We start from the raw sequence: 20,417 nt of genomic DNA on the forward strand, positions 1-20,417 counted from the left end.
TGAGCTGCAGAGAACCAGCTGTAGAACTAAAGAGCTCAAATGAAAGTTGTTAGAAAAGAATGTGCCCAACAAAGCCATTAAAGAGTAGTTATTATCATTGTTACTGATGGTGGTAGTGATCTTTCTTGGTTTCTATCCTGGTATCCTTGGAAAACAGTGTTTATCATACTTCAAGATTTGCCACTCTTCCCATCTTGGGAATATTCTCACACTTGCATCCAGATTCCTCTTATTTCAGGTAGTTTTGTGAATGGGAACCTGCTCATTTGCTAAAATGTGAGCACCACGAAGATGGGGAGCTTGGGTTGACATGTCCACTGATGCACCTTCAGCACTCCAACAGGGCCCTGCTCAACACGGGCTTGCTGAAAGTTATTTCCACCTTTTAGAAGATATTTGCTTACTCACTCTATCATTGTGGGAGGAGCCCAGCGAGGCAGAGAACATTGATTTGTGCAGAGGAGATTCCTGACGATGTATACAGTGCTGTCTCCATCTCAGCACTGTGGTTACAAAAGCCCCCCATGTGCAAAGCCAGATCATTTTCAACCAGGGAGACTTTGCAATTTTAATTGCTTAGTTAGTGAATGTTTATATCTTAAAAACAGCTAAAGGACAAGGTGTAGAAAGTAGTGATTGTGAAGTAAAGAAAAAATATGTGTATCATTGCCAACACTTTACAGTTCTCATTCTGGATGTAAACACTCTGGCCTCTCCATCCTCATTTACGTAACATTGTAGTTACAGACATTTCCAACCATCTGTGTTAATGATTGTTTGGCTGGAGAAGCCGGTCACATCTTTCCCGAACCAAAAGCCATGTGATTTTCATTCCCGAAAGGACCCGAATATAGTCTTGGGTTAAATAGAGTGTAGAATTTGGGGCCATGGGCTACAGAGACTTGAAAACCCTACTTTGGAGGAAGTTAAAACGCCCCCAAATCTTTTCATAGTGTCCTGTCTAAATATTCTCTAGAAGGATCAGCAAGTTTCCTCTTTATGATAGTAAATATCTTAAGATACGTGGGATATATGGTTACGAATGGATATGGCTGTTCTAATGAAACTTTATTTGCAAAAAAGTAGAGGCCAATTTTAATTTCCAAAAACCCTACCACAAAGGAATGTATGACCCTAGTTCTATATAATGAGGGTGAGACCCTCATAATGAATTGGTGGCTTTACATGAAGAAACAGCAAACAGTATGGTAGAAATGGACTTTGCGGGCACCCTGAATCTCAGACTTCCTACCTCCATGATTAGGAAAATAAATTTTGTCATTTAAGTCTTTCAGTCTAGAGTATCTTGAATGGCACTACGCAGGCTAATATGAGTCCTAATTGGCTTTTTTTTTTTTCCCCTCAGGAAAATTTTTTCTCATTCTCTAATGTTTTTCCAAAATAAGGAGTTTTTTTGACTGGAAGTAGAAGTGGAAAGAAAACAAAATGAGCCGTTGCAGAAAGAAGTACAGGTTCTTTATGTATATACATGAAAATGTGTTCTCTTTATTCTCACATCTGCAAAATGATTCCTCGGCTTGATGCTGCCATTAAAAGACTCTTCAGTCATGACACAATTTCCCAAATTCTCACATAAGAAATTAGCTGTCCATATTTTGAGTATCTACAGACAAAATTTCTTTCCAAAGCTACTTTGAAAATGAGTACTTTGTTTCACAATATGCCACAGGATTTTCTAACAGTCAGCTCTCCACATCCCTCTGTGATGTGGCGAGTTAAGGCCTTTCCACAGAAGGATGAGTCATGGCCTGACCCCTGGTTCGATGCACAATTGTGCTAGAATTGCCATTCCTTAGATCTCCTCCAAGGAATAACTCTACCAGGCCATGACCACTTCCTACCCTTCATTTATTATATTAATAGAATTTTTCCTTCTGGGAAACAAAAGTTATTATAGATATTTGCAGGATGTCAGGTATAGTATTTACAGGCATTTCAAAAGATTATAGTCAGCTTGAAACATTGAACAATTCATAACAGCTTTTCAAGGTTTTACATGACTTAAAGGTATCAGAGATTTCGATATTAAGATACATCATTTGAACTTCCAGTGGGAATTAACTGTGTCCAAAAATGATAGGTAATTAAGTTATATAGTACATCCCTTGCTCACATTCCATGCAATTCTTACAGAATGTTGCACTTTGTAAACTGCTACTGAATAAGAAACAATTATTGCACTTAATTTTGCTTAAGATTTCTCCAATTACACTTTGGTTTTTTTGTAGTTTTTTTTCCTCAGATAAGAATCTCGCCTCCGAGTAGAAAAACTTGCAAGACAAACCAACGGTAAGATTTCTGGCCTGAGAATTAGTAAGTTTTCTTTTCATTAGCTCTCTCGTCCTCTGGTATTCATTCCATAGACATTTACTGACCTCTCCTATGAGCCAGGCTGTGGAGACACTAGGAACAATATCCCTGCCTTGTGGCACTCCCCACCTGGTAGGTAGAGGCCGGTAGGTTTCAGAACACCTTACAGATAGCCAGTCTGCAATTCCCTGCATATCCTCATTTTTGGGCAATGGTGACGTGGAGAGGACATTAGACTGCAGCAATTTTGCTAGTCCCTGCTATGCCATTTATATATTGTGGGTTTAAACCCAATCTGAGCCTCAGTTACTTCATCTATAAAATGGGGAGGGGCTGGGTTAAATAAATGATTTACTAAGAAGAGTTGCCTGACATGGTGGTGCATGCCTGTAATCCCAGCACTCAGGAGGCTGAGGCAGAAGGATCACTATGAGATGGAGAGCAGCCTGAGCTATATAGTGAACTCAAGGCCAGCTTGAACTACCCAGTGAAATCCTATCTCAAAAAAAGGTGTGTGTGTGTGTGTGTGTGTGTGTGTGTGTGTGTGTGAAATCCTTTTAATTTTTCACTTTTATAAGAACAATTTGCACAAAACCAAGGACTGGTTTGTTCATCAGTCTAAGGTTTACAAAATATTTTAAAATAAAATTCAAGAATCCTTAGGTATTCCACACATACTCAGTACTTCAAAGGCCAATCTAAACCTTCATCAATATAAAATGTCTCTTTTATAAAACCCAAGTAATTAAGTCATTTTACCATCTCCAGCCATATGAAAAATAAATGTTTACTCATAAATACTCATTTCCAGAGCTGATTACAAAATTTCGCATTTCACTAGCTGTGAAATCCTCTCGGGGCGACACTATCTCTTCTATTAGTATGTATCACCACTGTGTGGTCCTCTTAAATCTCTCTGACCTGAATATTAGCTCATGAACATAGACTGGGTACTTGCTTTGAAGAACCCCCAGGAGATTCTGTCCCAGAGATCCATCCAGTCCCTCTACCTGTATCCCATTTGTTGCTCACAGGCCTCTTGGGAACCCCTTTAGCTCCTCAGGCTGTAAGACTATCCTAACTTCTTTGAAAGCCCAAGTGGAATATTAATGTATATTTAATAGTACAAGTGAAACAGCATATATTTTATAATCATTTTTTCTGAAACATGGTAACAGTGAATGTCAAATAAGGTTAGATTCATTAACTTGTAGGGATTATGAAACCTCTGATTCTCTTGCAAGGCAAATTGCACTCATTTGATTATGAAATGAAGAAATTCAAGTTCAAGTCAATCAAATATGACAAAAATTTTACAGAATTATAAAGAATCTTATCACGATCAGATTCCTACACTGACACTGGAGGTTTCTGAAGGATGTGTGCTCCATCTAAGTTTTATCTATGTGCTGTGGATTCAAAGAACCAATATCTTATACATGTTTTCAAATTTTGATCAATTGGGCTGCACCAGAAGGACATATCTTGGCAGTGCTTTGCAGAACAAAGTAAAATCTCTGCTTCAGAACTGGAACTTAATTTCTTCCTGTTACTCTGTGGTGTCAAGAGACAGTATTAATGCTGTCAGAAGCACAGGCTCCTAGAAGCACTGGTCTTCCTGTCCTTACAGTGACTGAAAAGAAACAATTACCACATCCACCATGGGTGAATGCTACTGCTACAGGACCAGACGGCAGGAGCGGCCCTGGAACCTGGGGGAAACTTCATATAGCTCTATAATATCTTCTAGCAAGAAAGGGGATCTCAAGCAGTGCTGCATGCACCACATGACGAGGGCAAGTCCAGCAGGCAGTGGCTGCACACACGGAGGTCAGAAAAGAGGCGGGAAGCTCAGGCAACCTGGATCACAGTTACACATAAATTCTTACTGGAAAAGTGGATTTTGGCATACATCATGGGACTTGATTATATTTTAAGATGTCGAGTAAACGCTACCAACAAGAATGCAGCCCCTTTTACAAGGACAGGTAGAAGGAATTACAAAGCCTTGCTGATGCTCAGTGTCCTGACATCAGTATGACCACGGCCTTCTGCAGTTATCCAACAGGTCCACTTGCTGGACCTGAGAGTGCATTGGCCTGGTTTTGGCTATGAGGTGCTGAAGAAGTCAATGCATGCGTTGCGGGCTTCAGGGGAGAAGTCTCTATGCTGCAGACAAGTATCTGTCTTAAGTCCAAACTTCCATAGGCACAATGGCTTCTTTGGTTCCAACAGAAGGCAGCAGGCTTTCTTCAGACAAGAAATAAAAGGGGAATTGCACTAAGAATCCACGGATCTTCTTCAGTTCTTCCTCGGCTCTAATGGGATCTTCCTTTGCTAATATTGGCTTGTTTATAAAGTCTCTTAGCTGCATTAAATTGTGTACTTCATCATTGGGAAGGCACCGGAACACCTGATTAAGACACAAATTGGAATTTGAGTGATTAGTTTGAGGGACAGTACGTGCCCTTTGTAAAAAAATTCATTCCAGCAGGCAGTTTTGTTTTAAGAAATACATTAGTTTTATGTTAAAGCAGAGACTTGTGAATTACTCCTCTTGAACTGGGGGAATCCGCGACCACCAATCCAACCCTACAAAGAATACTGAAGGACATTCTAAAGAGAGAAAAAAAATAACAGGATATCAGGAACAGTGGCAGAGAGGGCTCAATGAATGGAGCAGACAGTGGAATGAAGGAGAAAAGTAGACAACCAATGGCAGGAAAAATAGCATAGCAGAAATGAGGCAGAGAAGGTTGGCTATCATCTCTAACATAGATGGCCTTGATACACTAAAAAAAAAAAGAAAAAAAAAAAAGAAAGAAACATGCGCAGAGGAAGGTAAGTAGGGTCCACGAGATCCTCTGTATAGGAATTAACCTGAAAAAGGGTTTATGGACCAAAAATCAAATGTGAGAAAAACAATGCGCGAGTTGACAGTAAACCAGAGAGAAATAGGGGCAACTCGACCAGCACCTGCAGATAGGTTGGAAAGACAAGATACTTGTATGCAATAGAGAACTACTTAGCTATAACAAAGAAAAACCTGAGGCTTTTGTAGGTAAAGGAATACCACTTGAGATCAAGTCCAGGAGTGAGAAGGTTCAGAAGCACTTAGGTAAACAGCAGGTTGCCCCCCTACAATCTAAAAACTGAGGGAGTTGGTGAGACCCAAAATGCGCAGTGCACCTTATGGGAGTGAAAGGGGAGGAACAATCTAAAAACAGAAGGCAGAGGATATTGTTAATGGTGTATCAGGGCTTACAAACCACATTGCTCACACTGCTCTGTTTAGATGGATTATATTCCGCTCCAGTTTGTCTACTTGCACTAGATTTGAGGGCATTGACAGCTGTCCCGAAAATACAGGATACAGTATGGTAATCCTCCTTAATTTCCTATTAGCTTAATCTGAAGCCCTGTATAACTTACTGTTTAATCATGACTGATCTTAGTTGAATTTGGTTTGTTAGATTGCTGTTTTGTATTGACAGATTTTATTCAAATCTGTTATGATTAATAGTATCAAGTCTGAGACTATAGGCAACTACACTGAAGATGACAAGATTCACTACAATACCCATTCTGGGTATTACCTGCTTCTGAAACTTTACACTGTCTACAATCTTTTGTTTTTATTAATATTGTTTTGTACTGCTATTTTCAATTATACTATGTATGCCTGATGACATAGACAATTCTATTGAAAATAACAAAAGACAACACAGTAACCACTGTAGAATACCTTGTACTGTGCTTTTATATGACTTTTTCATTGCATATTTTTATAGGAATTTGTTTTGTTTTGTCTTGCTTTGTTTTTTTCCCTCAAATACAGAAAAGATAAAAATACATGTAGAGACTCATGCATGTGTAGATCCTATAAACAGTTTATGAGAACCGATCATATAATGCATGATGAAATGAAAACTACTTTTTAAAAAAAGAGACACTACAGTTCCCAGTGCTGATTCTGTAGTGTCATGATGTGAAATTCAGCAGTACTATTATTCTATGTTCACAGTGATTTTAGCCCGTTTGGTTTTGTTTAATTTCAACAAGCATGAATGTATGGATAGCTATTTTGAAGAGAATGAGAGACACTATGACAGTCATTGTTGACTTCACTATTATCTGATCTTGAAGACCTAAAATGCTTTTGTCACCTTGTTCACATCAGTTCTATACTATGTTGTTTCATGTGAGTTCTCTGTATGTGAAGATATGGACAACTATTTAGAAGAAAGCAAGAGACAATACGATAGATAGTAAAGATCTCTGATTGTCTTGCTTTGAAATTTATATCTCTTACATTGCTTTCTTACGTTCTGTTTTGTTGTGTTGAATTTTATCCTCTTTAAAATAAAAAAAAAGAATTACTGCTCTTATTTGCCATGAAATGACTGCTAGATTTGCTTCCATTGAAAAAGTCACAGATATATCCTTACATCTTACCTATAAAGTTCATTAGCTACAGAATAAAGTCAAGTGAGTGGCATGGAATTACAGTGGTATTACCCTACATTAAGGTACATTTTTGGATAATAATCATTGCTGAATTTCACTGGAGGTTTTGATCTAAGAGAAAATCAACATTATTATATTTTCTCTAACTTTTTATGTTGAAAGACGTTTGAATCTCCCGTACTCAGTGTCACAATTGGTAACTTAGTGCTATAATTCCTAACGTAACACTTTACTGATTGAAAATGAGTTTGGGATGTAAAACTTTATCTCTGTTTATTTCAGCACATATTTCTTAAGAATAAAGATATGTGCCTATATACTCAAAATACCATACTCATACCTTATGACATTTTTTAAAAATAGGATTTATGTTCAGGGTCATCCTGTTCTTTTCAAAAGGGCATTTATCACCACCTATATTTAAACTCCAAATCAGGCTATGTAGTGCATCTGTAAAATTATATTTTAAAAGATTTTATACACATGACCTATTTGGTCATGGCCTTGAGCCCCCAGTATGAGGTAAAGCAATGTAAATAAAAGTCATGTTTCACCAAGAAAGGTTAGTCTCCGTGATGGAAGGGACTCTGTAGGTCATGAAGAACAGACTCTTATCCTAACTTCTCAGAGATGATCAGCTAATCTCAGCCTGAATATTTTCCATGCTAGGAAGCTGGCTACTTCCTAAAGTAACCTGTTTCACTATGACATAATGCTTAACTCATGCTTAGCTCTTGCACATTGTTTATCATAACCAATGGATAAAATTTACCAGGAGATGCTTTTGCTATGCACAGGTTCTGGGCTTAAAATAACTTTATAAAATTAATGCCATCCAAAAAAAGGATAGGCCTTATTATTTTAAAAAGTCTTCATTAGGATGAATACTACTGCAATAATATGCACTGTGTGCTAAACACATTTAAGAGATTATCTGTATCCTCATTCTCACTCTGGTGAATATCACTCCCAGTTTACAGTGAGGGAAAGAGGATTCAGGAGGTTAAGTCACTATACATAAAATTATAACATCAGGTAATTAGAGAGCTGGGTTGAACCCAGGTGTGACTAATTTTTGATCCCACCTGGCTTTGTCACTAAGCATGTTCAAAGGCTGGTAACCAGGTGCTCAGGGTGCTCATGATGAGATTCCATGACACATGAAAAGACAGGATATCACAAAAACCTCTTCTATACTGTAATCCAGGATGCCTTTTGATCTTTGCTGTTTAATGCTTGCAAAGAAACAATGGGAGCACATTATTTCTTTTATACTCATTAAGAATATATGAGTACCAGATAATCATATATCAATCAAATACAGAAATAATGATATGTTTCTTATGCAGAGATTCAATTTTTTAAAAAGGAGTGCAATTAGAAATAAGCAAATCTCACCTTATCATAAATTGTAGCATTTCGAGCTGCCGTTGAAACCCACACCTCCTTGAAGAATTTGTCACTCACTGGATCCTGAATGTCCTCACTTGGGTCAGAAAGATAACCAAGGACAACCCTGAAATATAAAGTACCTCCAATTTGAGTAGCTGAAAGAAGTTTGCCATTTGTTTTGTTTCTTATGGTAACAGTAATTCAAAATTCACCCATAGACACAGTTTTTGAAAATCAAAGAAAACCACTGAAACTAATTACATTGTCTATCTATCTATCTATCTATCTATCTATCTATCTATCTATCTATGCATCTGTGTACCCTATCTATCTACAGTGGATCCTCAAGTTACTACTGGCCTCAGATAATGAATAACTTGGTTACGACTGGAATTTTAGTTTAATTTACGACCAAAGTCTTGAGTTATGACTCAAACGCTGCCCACTTGTGCAGTTGTAAATAAAGACTGTGATGCCAGAAATGCATATGTAATTGTCAATCTAGGCCAAGATGTGTACATTTGTGGATGTGATTTTGGTTAGTGCTTTATATAATCACTATGATTACTGCTATCAAAATGGCCACCCAAAAGCTAGAACAGCTAATCGAGGATGAGATGGTACAGAATGCAACTACAACAGAAAAGAATTTGTACACTTTGGAAAAACATGAAAGTGGTGTTCATGTGCCCAATCTCGCTAATATGTACAGCATATTGAAATCCACCATCTTGACAATCTTACAGAAAATAGATTTGTATAATGAAGCTAGTGTTGCTAAAGATGATATTCAAATTAGTAAGTCACAATGAACAGTGTTAGACAAGTTAGGAAGGCTATTACTAGTGAAAGGCAGATGGCAGGTTATAGCCTGTCTGAGTCCATAATTTGTGAAAGAACTAGGGATATAAATGCAGACCTTGTAAAGCATAATCCTCAGTGAGTGACAAAGCTGAAACACTTTGTGCCAGGAAGGGGTAGTTTTATAATTTTAAAGCAAAAACTGGGGTTTATAGCATAACTAGGTATGGTGAAACCGCCAGTGCTGATAAAAGGGCTGCTAAAATTACACATACCACTTCAAAACAACACAGATACACGGCTTTTGCTCTTATTAAGTTTTCATGTGTGATGAACCCACTATTTTTGAAAAAAAAAAAAAAACAAAAAACAAAGAATAGAGAAGATACATTACTCAGGAGGAAAGGAAATGCCAGGCTGCAAGTCGTAATCTATGTATCAATGTGAGTGGTGACCTCAAGGTAAAGCCTCTGTTTATCACTCTGAGACCCCTAGAGGGTTCAGAAAACACGAAGCCATGAAGATCAGGCAAGGGATCATATGGAGATTTAACACAAAAGACTGGGTGACATGAGTATTTTTTCTTGAGTGGATCACAGAGGCTTTCTGTCCTATTGTTAAGAAGTATCTAGAGACAAAGGTTTACTACTCAAGGCTCTCCTCATCATAGACAATGCTCCTCTGGCTCTCAGTCTAGTTCCTCATACCTAATACAACTCCACTACAGCAGTCTATGGACCAGCAGACTACAGGTAATTTTAAGAAGCCATAATCAAGGAACTGTTCCTGAAGTACTTCCAGATGATCCAAGATTTAACCCTTAAAGAATTCTTGAAGGAATATTACAACATTCTTGTGTAGAAGTTAATTGAGAAATCCTGGGCCAGTGTCTGAGGGCCCCGAAATCTGCCTGGAAGAAAGAGTGGCTTAAAATTATACAGGAGAGAGACTTTGAAAGTTGTGTGGAGGAGCCTGAGTTTTCAATTTATCCCATGGCTGATGACACTGTCACTGTATCAGAGTCCACAGGCTTGCAGATAGAAAGTGGTGAGGTTAAGGAACACACAGAGGAGCTGTCTACAGAGGAACTTCAGCAACTTGTGGCTGAGTAACAAAGAATGGCAGCTGAGGAGCTTTCTGAAGGGCGGGGTGGTGGTGGTGGTAATAACAATCAGTGCAGCAAAGTTCTTTTAAAGTAAAGGAGATCCCGGAAAAAAATGGACAGAGCTACAAATGTTTGTAGAGATGACTCACCAAGACAGAGAAAGTCCAATCACTGCACTCACTTGCTTAATGACAATGCCATACTGTACTGAGAAGAGTGCTAAAGAAAAGACAGACAAAGAATCTTAGAAAAATTTTTAGTTCTGAAAGTTGAGACCTAGTAAGCCAGAAGCAGGTCCTAGTGGGCTACAGACCCTCCCAAGGAGAGAACGGACAAAAGTGAGCCAGATTCCTGATGTTCTTATGAAAGAGGACTCCTTTTTCAAACCATAACCACCTTCCATTTCAGCCTCCCTTCCTGCAAGCCAAAGCTGTCAATCTGAAGGGTGAGCACAGTACGGAAATTGTTGTTTCTGCACATTTTATAACGAGGTTTCTCCACATTTTATAACGAGGCATAACGTTTTGGTGATTACACCAGCAAAATTATTTGTGTTTCTGGTAAATTATGCACATTTTATAGCCCCTTTTATTATGAAAAGATTAGTTAAGAGGTGCTTTGAGAGGTTTGCAATAGCTTATGGGTATTTCTATTATTTCTTATGGGAAAAAATCTTGACTTATAACCAACTTGAGTTACAACTGGGTCTTGTGAACAAATTGAGTTCATAAATCAATGTTCTGTTTGTTCTATTTAACTTTCTTTCTATTATTTTTCTATCTATTCATCTAACCTTTTACATAGCAAAACAAAATGAAAATTAAAACCTTTTTCTTTGGTGTTTTAACGTACAAAACAACGCCTTAATTTTCTTTTAAGAGCAACCTTATAATTTGGCCTAGTCAAATTAGCACTCTAAAATGTGCCAGAAAATATGCCCTTTTGCTCTTTTCAAAACCTATCTAGTCACCTCTGAAAAAACAACACCTTCAATTTACAGATAAAGGAAGTGAAGCACAGAGAGGTGAAAGACCTTGTTTGAGTTCATACAATTGGTAAGTGTTAGAGCTTGGTCCACAACTAGGGTCAAATAATTGTGCTCTTGATCCTTCCTTCTGTCCCTCCATCCCTCTTTTTTTTCCTTCTATTCCTTCCTTCCCTATTGCCCTTTCTTCTCTTAAACCAAGCACTGTGTGAACTCTTGAAAAATATGTAGTATCTTTGGGTAGTTAAAGTGAGACCAAAAATGAAGAAATAATCATTCCTCCAAGAAATTAATCACAGTTTCCATTAAATACAGGATATACTTTCAGAACATAAATTGGATATTGTCAGGGAACATTTTCCCTCTTCTGCATGTTTGCCTAACTCCACCTACCATTTTCTACGATTCAGTGCAACATCAGCTCTATAAAACTTTTATATTTCCACTTCTCCTATCTACCAGTCAGTATTAGGCAATTACATTTCTTCACATGCTTTCTGTATGTTTCAGTTTTGTTAGAGAATTTGCAGTTTTTAGGCAGTCTTGTTTTTAACAGGCCCATCTCCCACTTCTAGAATGCAAATTCTTTATGAGACCTTGATTTAGCTACTCTCAAATCCCTGGGGTGCCTACACAAAAGAGGTCACATATAGGATATTATTTGAACTAATCAAATCTAAACAGAAGGCTAGAAATAACAAGAAATCATTAGACAAAGCAAGACAAGTTTTAGAGGTCACATTTAAAAAATACTTTCAGTTTTATGGAAGGCTATAGGATTCAAAAGCACTACCATCTTTATCCTGGAAGGCAGGAAGGAAAGAAAGATGGTTTTCATTTTGTCTTTAAAGTCTAGAGACATATTAATAATTAAGTTAAAATGCAAACGGCATATAAGCATGCTTCTCACATGTCTTATAGGCTCAAAGAGTATCAAAAGGGCCTGTGCTACCTGAAAAGAGAGTGGGGAAAACAAGCTTTATAAAGAGTTTGGTTTTTACAGTGAATGAAATGTAGATCCACCACAGACACTGGACAGAGGAGAACAGGATCTAACTAACATATTAAAATGTAACTGATATACTGAGAACAAACGTGAGGACATGGTTAACAACAAGGAGACTAGTTGGGAGCCACTCTGGTGACTTAGATGACATCTGATGACAGTTCTGGCCTGGTAGCAATGAAGGTGAAGTCAGATCCAAAGTTCAACTAACAGAGATGAGCAAGGATGGAGAAAAAAGGTGTCAAGGATGGAGAAAAAAGGTGTCAAGGATGATTGACAAGTTTCTATTTAGAGCATTGGGAGAGTGTAGCGGTCATTGGCTAGGCCAGGAAAGACTGTGGGTGTGGCCAGTTTGTGGGGCAAGACCAGGAATTCAATTTTGAGCATACTGAAACATCTATTTAACATTCAAGTGGCTGTGCTCAGTAGGCAGCTGGTCAAATGGATCCAGAGTTTGGGAGAGAAGGCCTGGTTGGCAATATATGCTCATAAAACCATATGTTCTTTACTGGGTCCACAAGAGGAGAGAGTATAAAAAGAAAAGGACCCAGTATCCCCCAACAGTAGTGGGGAAGAGCAGCCCTTACTGAGACAGAGGATGTAGCATTCTGAGACCACATAGAGAAGTGTGGCAAGGGGAAGTGTTGAATTCAGATAAAAATTAACCATCAGATTTAATACTATGGATATCAGTATACCAAATTTCACATACTGGGAAATTTTGCAGCCATTAAAAATGAGGTAAATCTACATTTACTGAAGTATAAAGAGAATAACAGTATACTTAAATGTAGATTAACAGTATACTTAAATTAATAACTTAATAAACATAGAATACAGTATACTTAAATATATGTAGAGTTACATCATTGTTTTTAATGGCAGCAAAATTTCCCAGCATGTGAAATTTAGATAACCAATTATTTCATTACCAATATTGTATAGTTTCTGATTTTTCTTTACTATGCACAGTGCAATAATGAGCATAATTTATAATGTTTTGTGAATTGCTATGATTATTTCATTACAAGAAATCCTAAAATTAAAATTCCTGGGTCAAAGAATATGCAAATTTATTCCAAAAGGGATGTACTAAGCCTTAAGTGCTCCACCAGGCATTTTCCCCCATTTGCCTTTAACACTATCAATTCACAAAAAAATCTCAGCCAACTTTATAGGGATAAAAGGCAGTACATTTTAGTTTTAATTTACACATTTTCTGCTATATAAAATTTTTTAGTGGGGCTAGCACCATGGGTGCATTATGATTCTTGATTTTTATAACCCCTGAAAATTGTATCCCTAACTTCCTTCTGTCATAGGAGGATAAATTTAAAAATTTTAAGAATTTAGGGGAGACATTGGAGTGTATCCCAGTAAGGTGCATGGGTCCTAGAGGATCCCAGCTCTGCTCAATGTAGCATCCCAGTGCAATCCATCAAGGGAGAGCCTGGCCAGAGGTACTGAGCCCAAAGCCGTTGACTAGAGCAGCAATCCAGCTAGTTGCACAGTTCCCTGAGGTTTCAAACTCTGTTCAGCCCAGTGCAAGGCACCGGCATCTACTCTGGGGGTGTGCCCTGGCCAGCCACACTAATTCCAGAGGAGCCAAATTCTGCCCAGCCCAGTGCAAGGCCCAGGCATCATGCTTGGGGGTGCACTCCAGCCAGCTGTGTGGGTCCCAAAAGTTCTGAGCTCCACACACTCCAGCACAAGGCCCCAGTGCCATACTTCAGGGGTATGTCTCAGTTAGCTGCATGGATCCTGGTGGTTCTGAGCTCTGCCTAAAATAATGCAATGCTCTGGTGCCACACATTGGGGGAGTGCCCTGGTGAATCTCATAGGAGTTGGAGAAGCAGAACTCTGCCCAATCCAGTGCAGCACCCACGTGCCATGTGTGGAGTGCCCCAGAGATACTACAGTCTGGAAAAGACCCCTTCAGAGACGCTGTGCCATTGGGGAGAGCCCCAGAGAGCTGAGGCAAGGCAGCAGCCCATATAACATTTCCCCAGCACCCCGGGAAACTCGGCTCATAGGAACCCAGGTGCCTGGCCTACTCCGTTACATTGCAGGACAGTTAGCATCACAAGCACCTTGGACTTACTCAGCTCATCTGGAGGAACCTAGGAGAATGACAAAAGACCAAAATCCAGTTTCATACCTCCACTCACTGAGAACAAGCCCAGAAGGTATTAACCAAGAATATACTGGAAACTGCACAAGTGAAATTTCTGAAATGATAGCAACTAAAGTGAAAAAACAACTCCATGGAACTATAGAGGAAATTAGATCAGAAATAATCACTCAAAAAAAAAAAAAAAAGAAAAGAAAAGAAATGACAAACATTATGAAAGCAATGTTGTGAATATCTAAAGAAAATGTAGATAAAAAATAGAGGTTCATAAAATGATGAAATGAACAACAAAGGAAAGACTTAGAATGCATGAAACAGATTCAAAAAGATATACAGGAAATTAAATTCCATTGAAAGCTGTCAAAGCCTCTTAAATAAAGCTGAAGATAAACCCTCAGACCTTGAAGACAGGATGGAAGCTAATAATCATTTTAAAAAGATCTCTTATAAATAACAGGGAACCAGAAAATGACAATTCAACAGCTGCAAGATGATGCAAAGAAAAATTACATAGGATTGATAGGTATAAATGAAAAAGCAGTGGTCAACACAAATGACATAAAAAGATAGCATAAAATTTTCCAACCATGGGAAAAGAATCTCACATTCAGATAAGTAAGGCATAGAGAACTCCAATTACCCATAACCAAAATAAATCTACACCCAGACATATAATAATTAAGATCTCAGAAATTCAACACAAGAACAAAATACTAAAAGCTGTCAGAAAAAAGAAACAGATAACCTATCAAGGAAGGTCCATCAGAATCACGGCTAACTTCTCAACACAAACCATCAAGTCAAGAAGAGTTTGGAGTGAAGTATTTCAAGTCCTGAAAGAAAAAATCTTCCAACCCAGATTGATGTAGCCTGAAAAGCTATCTTTCAAAATTATTGGAGAAATAAGATAGTTCCATGACAAAGAACAACTGAAGAAATTTATGACCACCAAACCAACACTACACAGAGTACTGAAAGGTACTCTAGAAAGAGATAAAGATGACTACAATTCCAAGAACAACAACAGAAAGAGATCACCAAGTAGGGCAAGCACTTAAACAGAGAGAAAAAGAAGAGAACCAACAACAGGAAGATAATATGACAAAGGTAAGTCACTATATGTCAGTTACAACCACCAATGTAAATGGTCTCAATTTACAAATCAAAAGAAACAGAGTGCACAGTAGATTAAGAAACAAAATCCAACATTATGCTGTATGCAACAAATAAAAGGAAATTGATAGACTCAAAAGTCAAAGGATGGAAAACAATCCATACAGGAATCCAGAAAAAAGCAGGGGTAGCTATTCTATTAACGTGAGCTTCAAACCAAGCATGATCAAAAGAAAGAAAGAAGGTCACTACATACTTCTCAGAAGTAACCAACACTAGATCGAGAAGATATAAAAATCCTGAATAACCCAATATCAGTTAATGAAATTGAAAATGTGATTAAAAATTTACTAACAAAAAAAGTCCAGGTCCTAATGAATTCACAGCTGAATTTTACAAGAAATTTTAAGAAGATTTAACAGCAATACTCCTCAAACTCTTTAATGAAATTGAAAGGGAAGCAGTTCTCTATAACTCATTCTTTGAGGTAAGTATTACCCTGATACCAAAATCAGAGAAACACCCATCCAAAAAAGAGAACTATGGGTCAATTTCCCTAATGAACATAGATGCAAAAATCCTCAATAAAATGCTAGCAAACAGAAGGCAGCAAATCATCAATATTTCACCATGACCAAATTGCATATATTGTTTTGTTTTTATTGTTTCTATTCTATTCTGTTCTGTTTGATTTTTACTATGTCTGAAGTTATCTGCAGCTAGTGTGAAAACATCAAAAGGCATTATGGTAACTATTGTTGATTTTGTAATGTTTTGAAGCCCTTTATCTCTTATATTCTTTTGTTTTGATTGGATTTATTCTGTATTATCCTCTTTAAAATAAAAATTAAAAATTAAAAGGTTAAAAGGAATGCAGGATGTTTCAACATACACAAATTAATAAACATTAACAGAGCCAAAGACAAAATTTACATGATCATCACAATAGAGGCAGAAAAAGCTTTTATTGAAGTCACTACTCATTCATGTAAAAACTCAAGAGAAAACTGGAAATGCTCTTTACCTCAACCTGATAAAAGGTATCTATGACAAACCAACAGCCAACATCATACTAAATGCACAAAAACTGAAAGCTTTCACTGTAAAACCAGGAACAAGACAAAGACGTCTACTGTCACCACTCCTATCACTATAGTGTTGGAAACATTAGCCAGAGCAATTAGACAAGAGAGAGAAATACTGTGAATAAGGATAGTAAAGGAACAAGTTAAATTATCATTATTTGAGATGATAGGATTCTTTACATAGAAGACCTCAAAAACTTCACTAACAGGCTTCTAGAATTAATAAGCAAATTAAACAGTGTAGCTGGATACAAATTAGCACTCAAATGTCAATAGCATTACTATACACAACCCACAAACTCACTGAGAGAGAATTTAGGGAAACCACAGCCTTTACAATAACATTAAAAAAATGAAACACTTAGGAATCAATCTAACAAAGTAAAAGATTTATACATTGAAAATTACAGTATTCTGAAAAAGAAATCAAAGAAGTCACAAAATGGAAAGATATCCCTTGATCATGGATAGGAAGAAGCAACACAGTGAAAACAGCCATACTCCATACAATCTGTTATACAGATTAAATGCAATCCCAGTAAAAATACCATTAGTAAACCTCACAGATCTAGGAAAAACATTCCAAAAATTCATACGGAACCAGAAGAAACCTAGAAAAGTTAAGGCAATTCTGGGCAACAAAGGCAAAGCAGGAGACATCACAATCCCTGAACTGAAATTATAGTACAAAGCTGCTATAATAAAATCAGCATGGTATTGACAAATAAACAGACCTGAGGATCAATGGAACAGAGCAGAAGATATAGACACAACTACAAACACACTCAGTTTCCTTATCTTTGACAAAGGGGCCAAATAAGTTCAATGGAAGAAAGACAGCCTCTTTAATATGTGGTGCTGGAAAAATTGGCTTTCCACATGCCAAAGACTTAAACTAAATCCATGCCTTATCACTATGCACTAAACTAAAGTCAACATGGATCAAAGATCTAACTATGAAAACAGAAACCCTAAATGTACTGGAAGACACAGTCGGTAGAAATCTTGAGGACTAAAGAGGCAGGTAGAGATTTCAGGAACAAAAACCAAACTGCACAGGAAGTACTTCAAAGAATCAACAAATGGGATCTCATCTTACTGAGAAGTTTTTACAAATGCAAAGAAATCACCAACAGCATGCAAAGAAACCCCACAGATTGGGAAAAGATTTTTGCCAAATGTTACTCTCAAAGGACTTCTATCTAGGATGTATAAAGAACTGAAAAAAATCAGGCCTAATCCAAAATTGGGCATCTGAGATGCATTATACACTTCTCAGATGAAGAAATACAAATGGCAAATAAATAAATGAAAAAATGTTCAATATAACTGGTCATTCAAGAAATACAAATTAAAACAACACTAAGATACTGTCTCACTCCAGAAAGAATGGCTACCAACAAGAAATCAATGAATAACAAATGCTGGAGGGGCTGTGGGAAAAGGGAACCCTTCTACACTGTTTATGGGAGATAGACTGAAAAAACACTGTGGAGGTCAGCGTGGATATTTGAACTAGGATTAGAGGTCCCATTTGACCTAGCTATTCCCCTTTTGGGTATTTTCCCAAAAGAAGTGAAAACATCATACCACAGCAATATATGTATACCCAAGTTCATAGCTGCACAATTTGTAATGACTGTATCTTGGAAACAACCCAAATGCCTATCAACTGAGGAATGGATAAAATCAATGTGGTATTTTTATACAATGGAGTACTATCCAGATATAAAAAAGGAAAAACTTGAGGACTTTATAGGTAAATTAATGCAATTAGATAGGATACTCTTAAGTGAAATAAATCCGACTTGCATGTGTAAACACAGTATTGTCTTGCAGAAAGTAAGTAAGATCTAAACATCACAATAGATATAGTGAAAGGGGAAGAAACTGCTCAAAGGGTGATCATATTGTTTCATCAACTTTGCATGCCTGTCTGGAAACCTGAACAACTATTTTGAATATAACAATATGCAATATAACAATCATTGTTAAATTCCTATCGTTCTATTTTCAAATCTTGTATCACTTTTTTTGTTGTTGTTGTTATTGTTTGGCCTGTGTTGTTTTTTGTTTGTCTGTTTGCTTGACTGGTTTTTAAATTTTGGGTGTTTTTTCTTTTCAAAATGAAATAGAAAGAAAGAATTTAAGGGATAATGTTTGCAAACAGATGCTGTCTGCTAAGGAAGACTCAAAGCAAAATTTTATTGCACCAGATTCAAAGGACAGTGTAGGTTATGAGGATAATTATAATAACAACTTTGACTTGAGTCAGGTCTAAGTGGCTGAAAACTGAGCAAGAGCATTTCTCTGATTTGACTTTCAAATTAGAAAAAAAGATGAAGTGATGTTTCCACCAAGTTATCGGTTAGGGAGTTTTCATAGGAAAGTAATTTTCATACGTCAATAACAGGCAACATTGAGCAGCAGATTATTTTTCCCTGTCAGTTTTTTAATCACAAAATATTAAAATGCACACTAAAGATATTACTAAGTCATATGATATTCTTTTGAGGACTAAGGTTTGAGGGAAAACTACTTTGATTATATATTGATGTGCATAATGATACTTTTTTAGTATTTAATTATTTATGCATCCCACAAAGTGAGAAGGTAGAAAAACTGCACAAAACTATCTCTAGCCTTTTCATTCCTCATGTCTATCAGTTTAAATCACTCTGAGCTCTACTTTCATGGGTAATGGTTTTTGTTGCATGATGGCTACATCTGAAAAGTTTAGATAATTTTCTAGAACTATTCAGCTCAGTTTGTGACAACGTAGTACCCTGATGGTTGATCCTATCTCTGTTTAGAATTGATTTCACATCAAAATGTGTCTCTTGATTTCTATTCAAAATAGCCCAGATGGAAAATGGGCTTGAGATGCATTTTTTAAGAAAGAAAAAAATACTTGTGCTCCAGGCCACGATATTTATCTTTGGGAACATTCTGCAATAAAGAGAAGCTAAAATTGACATGAGGTTTTCTGTGGTGCTTTTTAATGTATTTTCTGTGTTTGCATCAGGGATAAAAGGAAAATAATTGTTCAAAAACAACTGCTTCTTTGAGACAGTGTGAAAATCACCAGGAAAATAAAGCACCTACAAATTAACGACTCATGAAAATAAAGGACCAACATAAAAGAAATGAAACTGAGTGGCTTACTGAAGGACAGCCCCATATCACGGAAACCTTGAAGCTTTACTGAAGAACAAAAAATCTAATCAATCAAAGCTCATACCTTCTTCAGTAGGGTGACTCAACATTATAAAGGTGTTAAGTACTTTTATATTGAACTATATATCAGCTATAATCCTAACTTTAAAAACAGCCACTAATGATTTCAGAGAACGCAAGTAATTCTAAAGTTCATATGGAAGAATGAATATTTAAAAATATCCAAGATTGTTCTGAAAAAGGTACTAATTTGAGGAAGTGGCATGGCAAAAGTAGCATTGACATGTTCAGCCACAATAATAAAAGTGCTACCACATTGGCATACAAGTAAGCAAACTTTCAGTATAACAGAGAGACTGGAGGTAAATGAGCACATGGCCATTCCATGTATCAAAAAGAAGCATGGCGGAATAGACAGGTAAAGATTACTATAGTTGATATAGCACCAGTTGGTTAGAGAAAAATCAAAGCCCCTAACTCATTTCCCATATTAAAATAATGTACACGTGTTAATGCTATGGTAAAATCAGCCAGGTACTATACTAGACAAGAATATAATTAAATGTTTGATCTTTGGCTGGAGAAGCTATACTAAGTATACAGAAAAAAGTGGGGAGCAAAAACTGATAGATTTGATTAGTAAGACTTGAAAAATTTCACCTAATACTCTATTAAATAGGATTAAATGGATATTTATCAACCATATTTAATATAAATATATATAACATCCTAAATACAGTATTTAAAGTAGTTGTAAGTCATTAACTGAAACGTAAACATTCCTGCATACTGAGTGTCCTAGTTACTTTTCTCTGGTTGTTGAG

At 36.9% G+C, this 20,417-nt stretch overlaps 1 protein-coding gene across 11 annotated transcripts in view; it reads right to left on the reverse strand.

Moving 5' to 3' along the window:
- Positions 1 to 1,459: 1,459 nt before the first annotated feature.
- Positions 1,460 to 20,417, reverse strand: part of Pld1 (phospholipase D1) — a 233,157-nt gene continuing 214,199 nt past the window's right edge. For all 11 annotated transcript variants that reach the window (XM_023562262.2, XM_063227160.1, XM_063227169.1 and 8 more), the window contains 2 exons: positions 8,197 to 8,314; positions 1,460 to 4,744 (listed from right to left, as the gene is read on the reverse strand). In XM_023562262.2, the coding sequence (XP_023418030.2) occupies positions 4,520 to 4,744; positions 8,197 to 8,314 (343 nt within the window). In that variant the 3' untranslated portion in view covers positions 1,460 to 4,519. The remainder of the gene's footprint in view (positions 4,745 to 8,196; positions 8,315 to 20,417) is intronic.

Source organism: Cavia porcellus, unplaced genomic scaffold (genome assembly GCF_034190915.1).
Source record: "Cavia porcellus strain 051 isolate PalLab524CR breed Dunkin Hartley unplaced genomic scaffold, mCavPor4.1 scaffold_17, whole genome shotgun sequence".
Classification (NCBI taxonomy): Eukaryota; Metazoa; Chordata; class Mammalia; order Rodentia; family Caviidae; genus Cavia; species Cavia porcellus.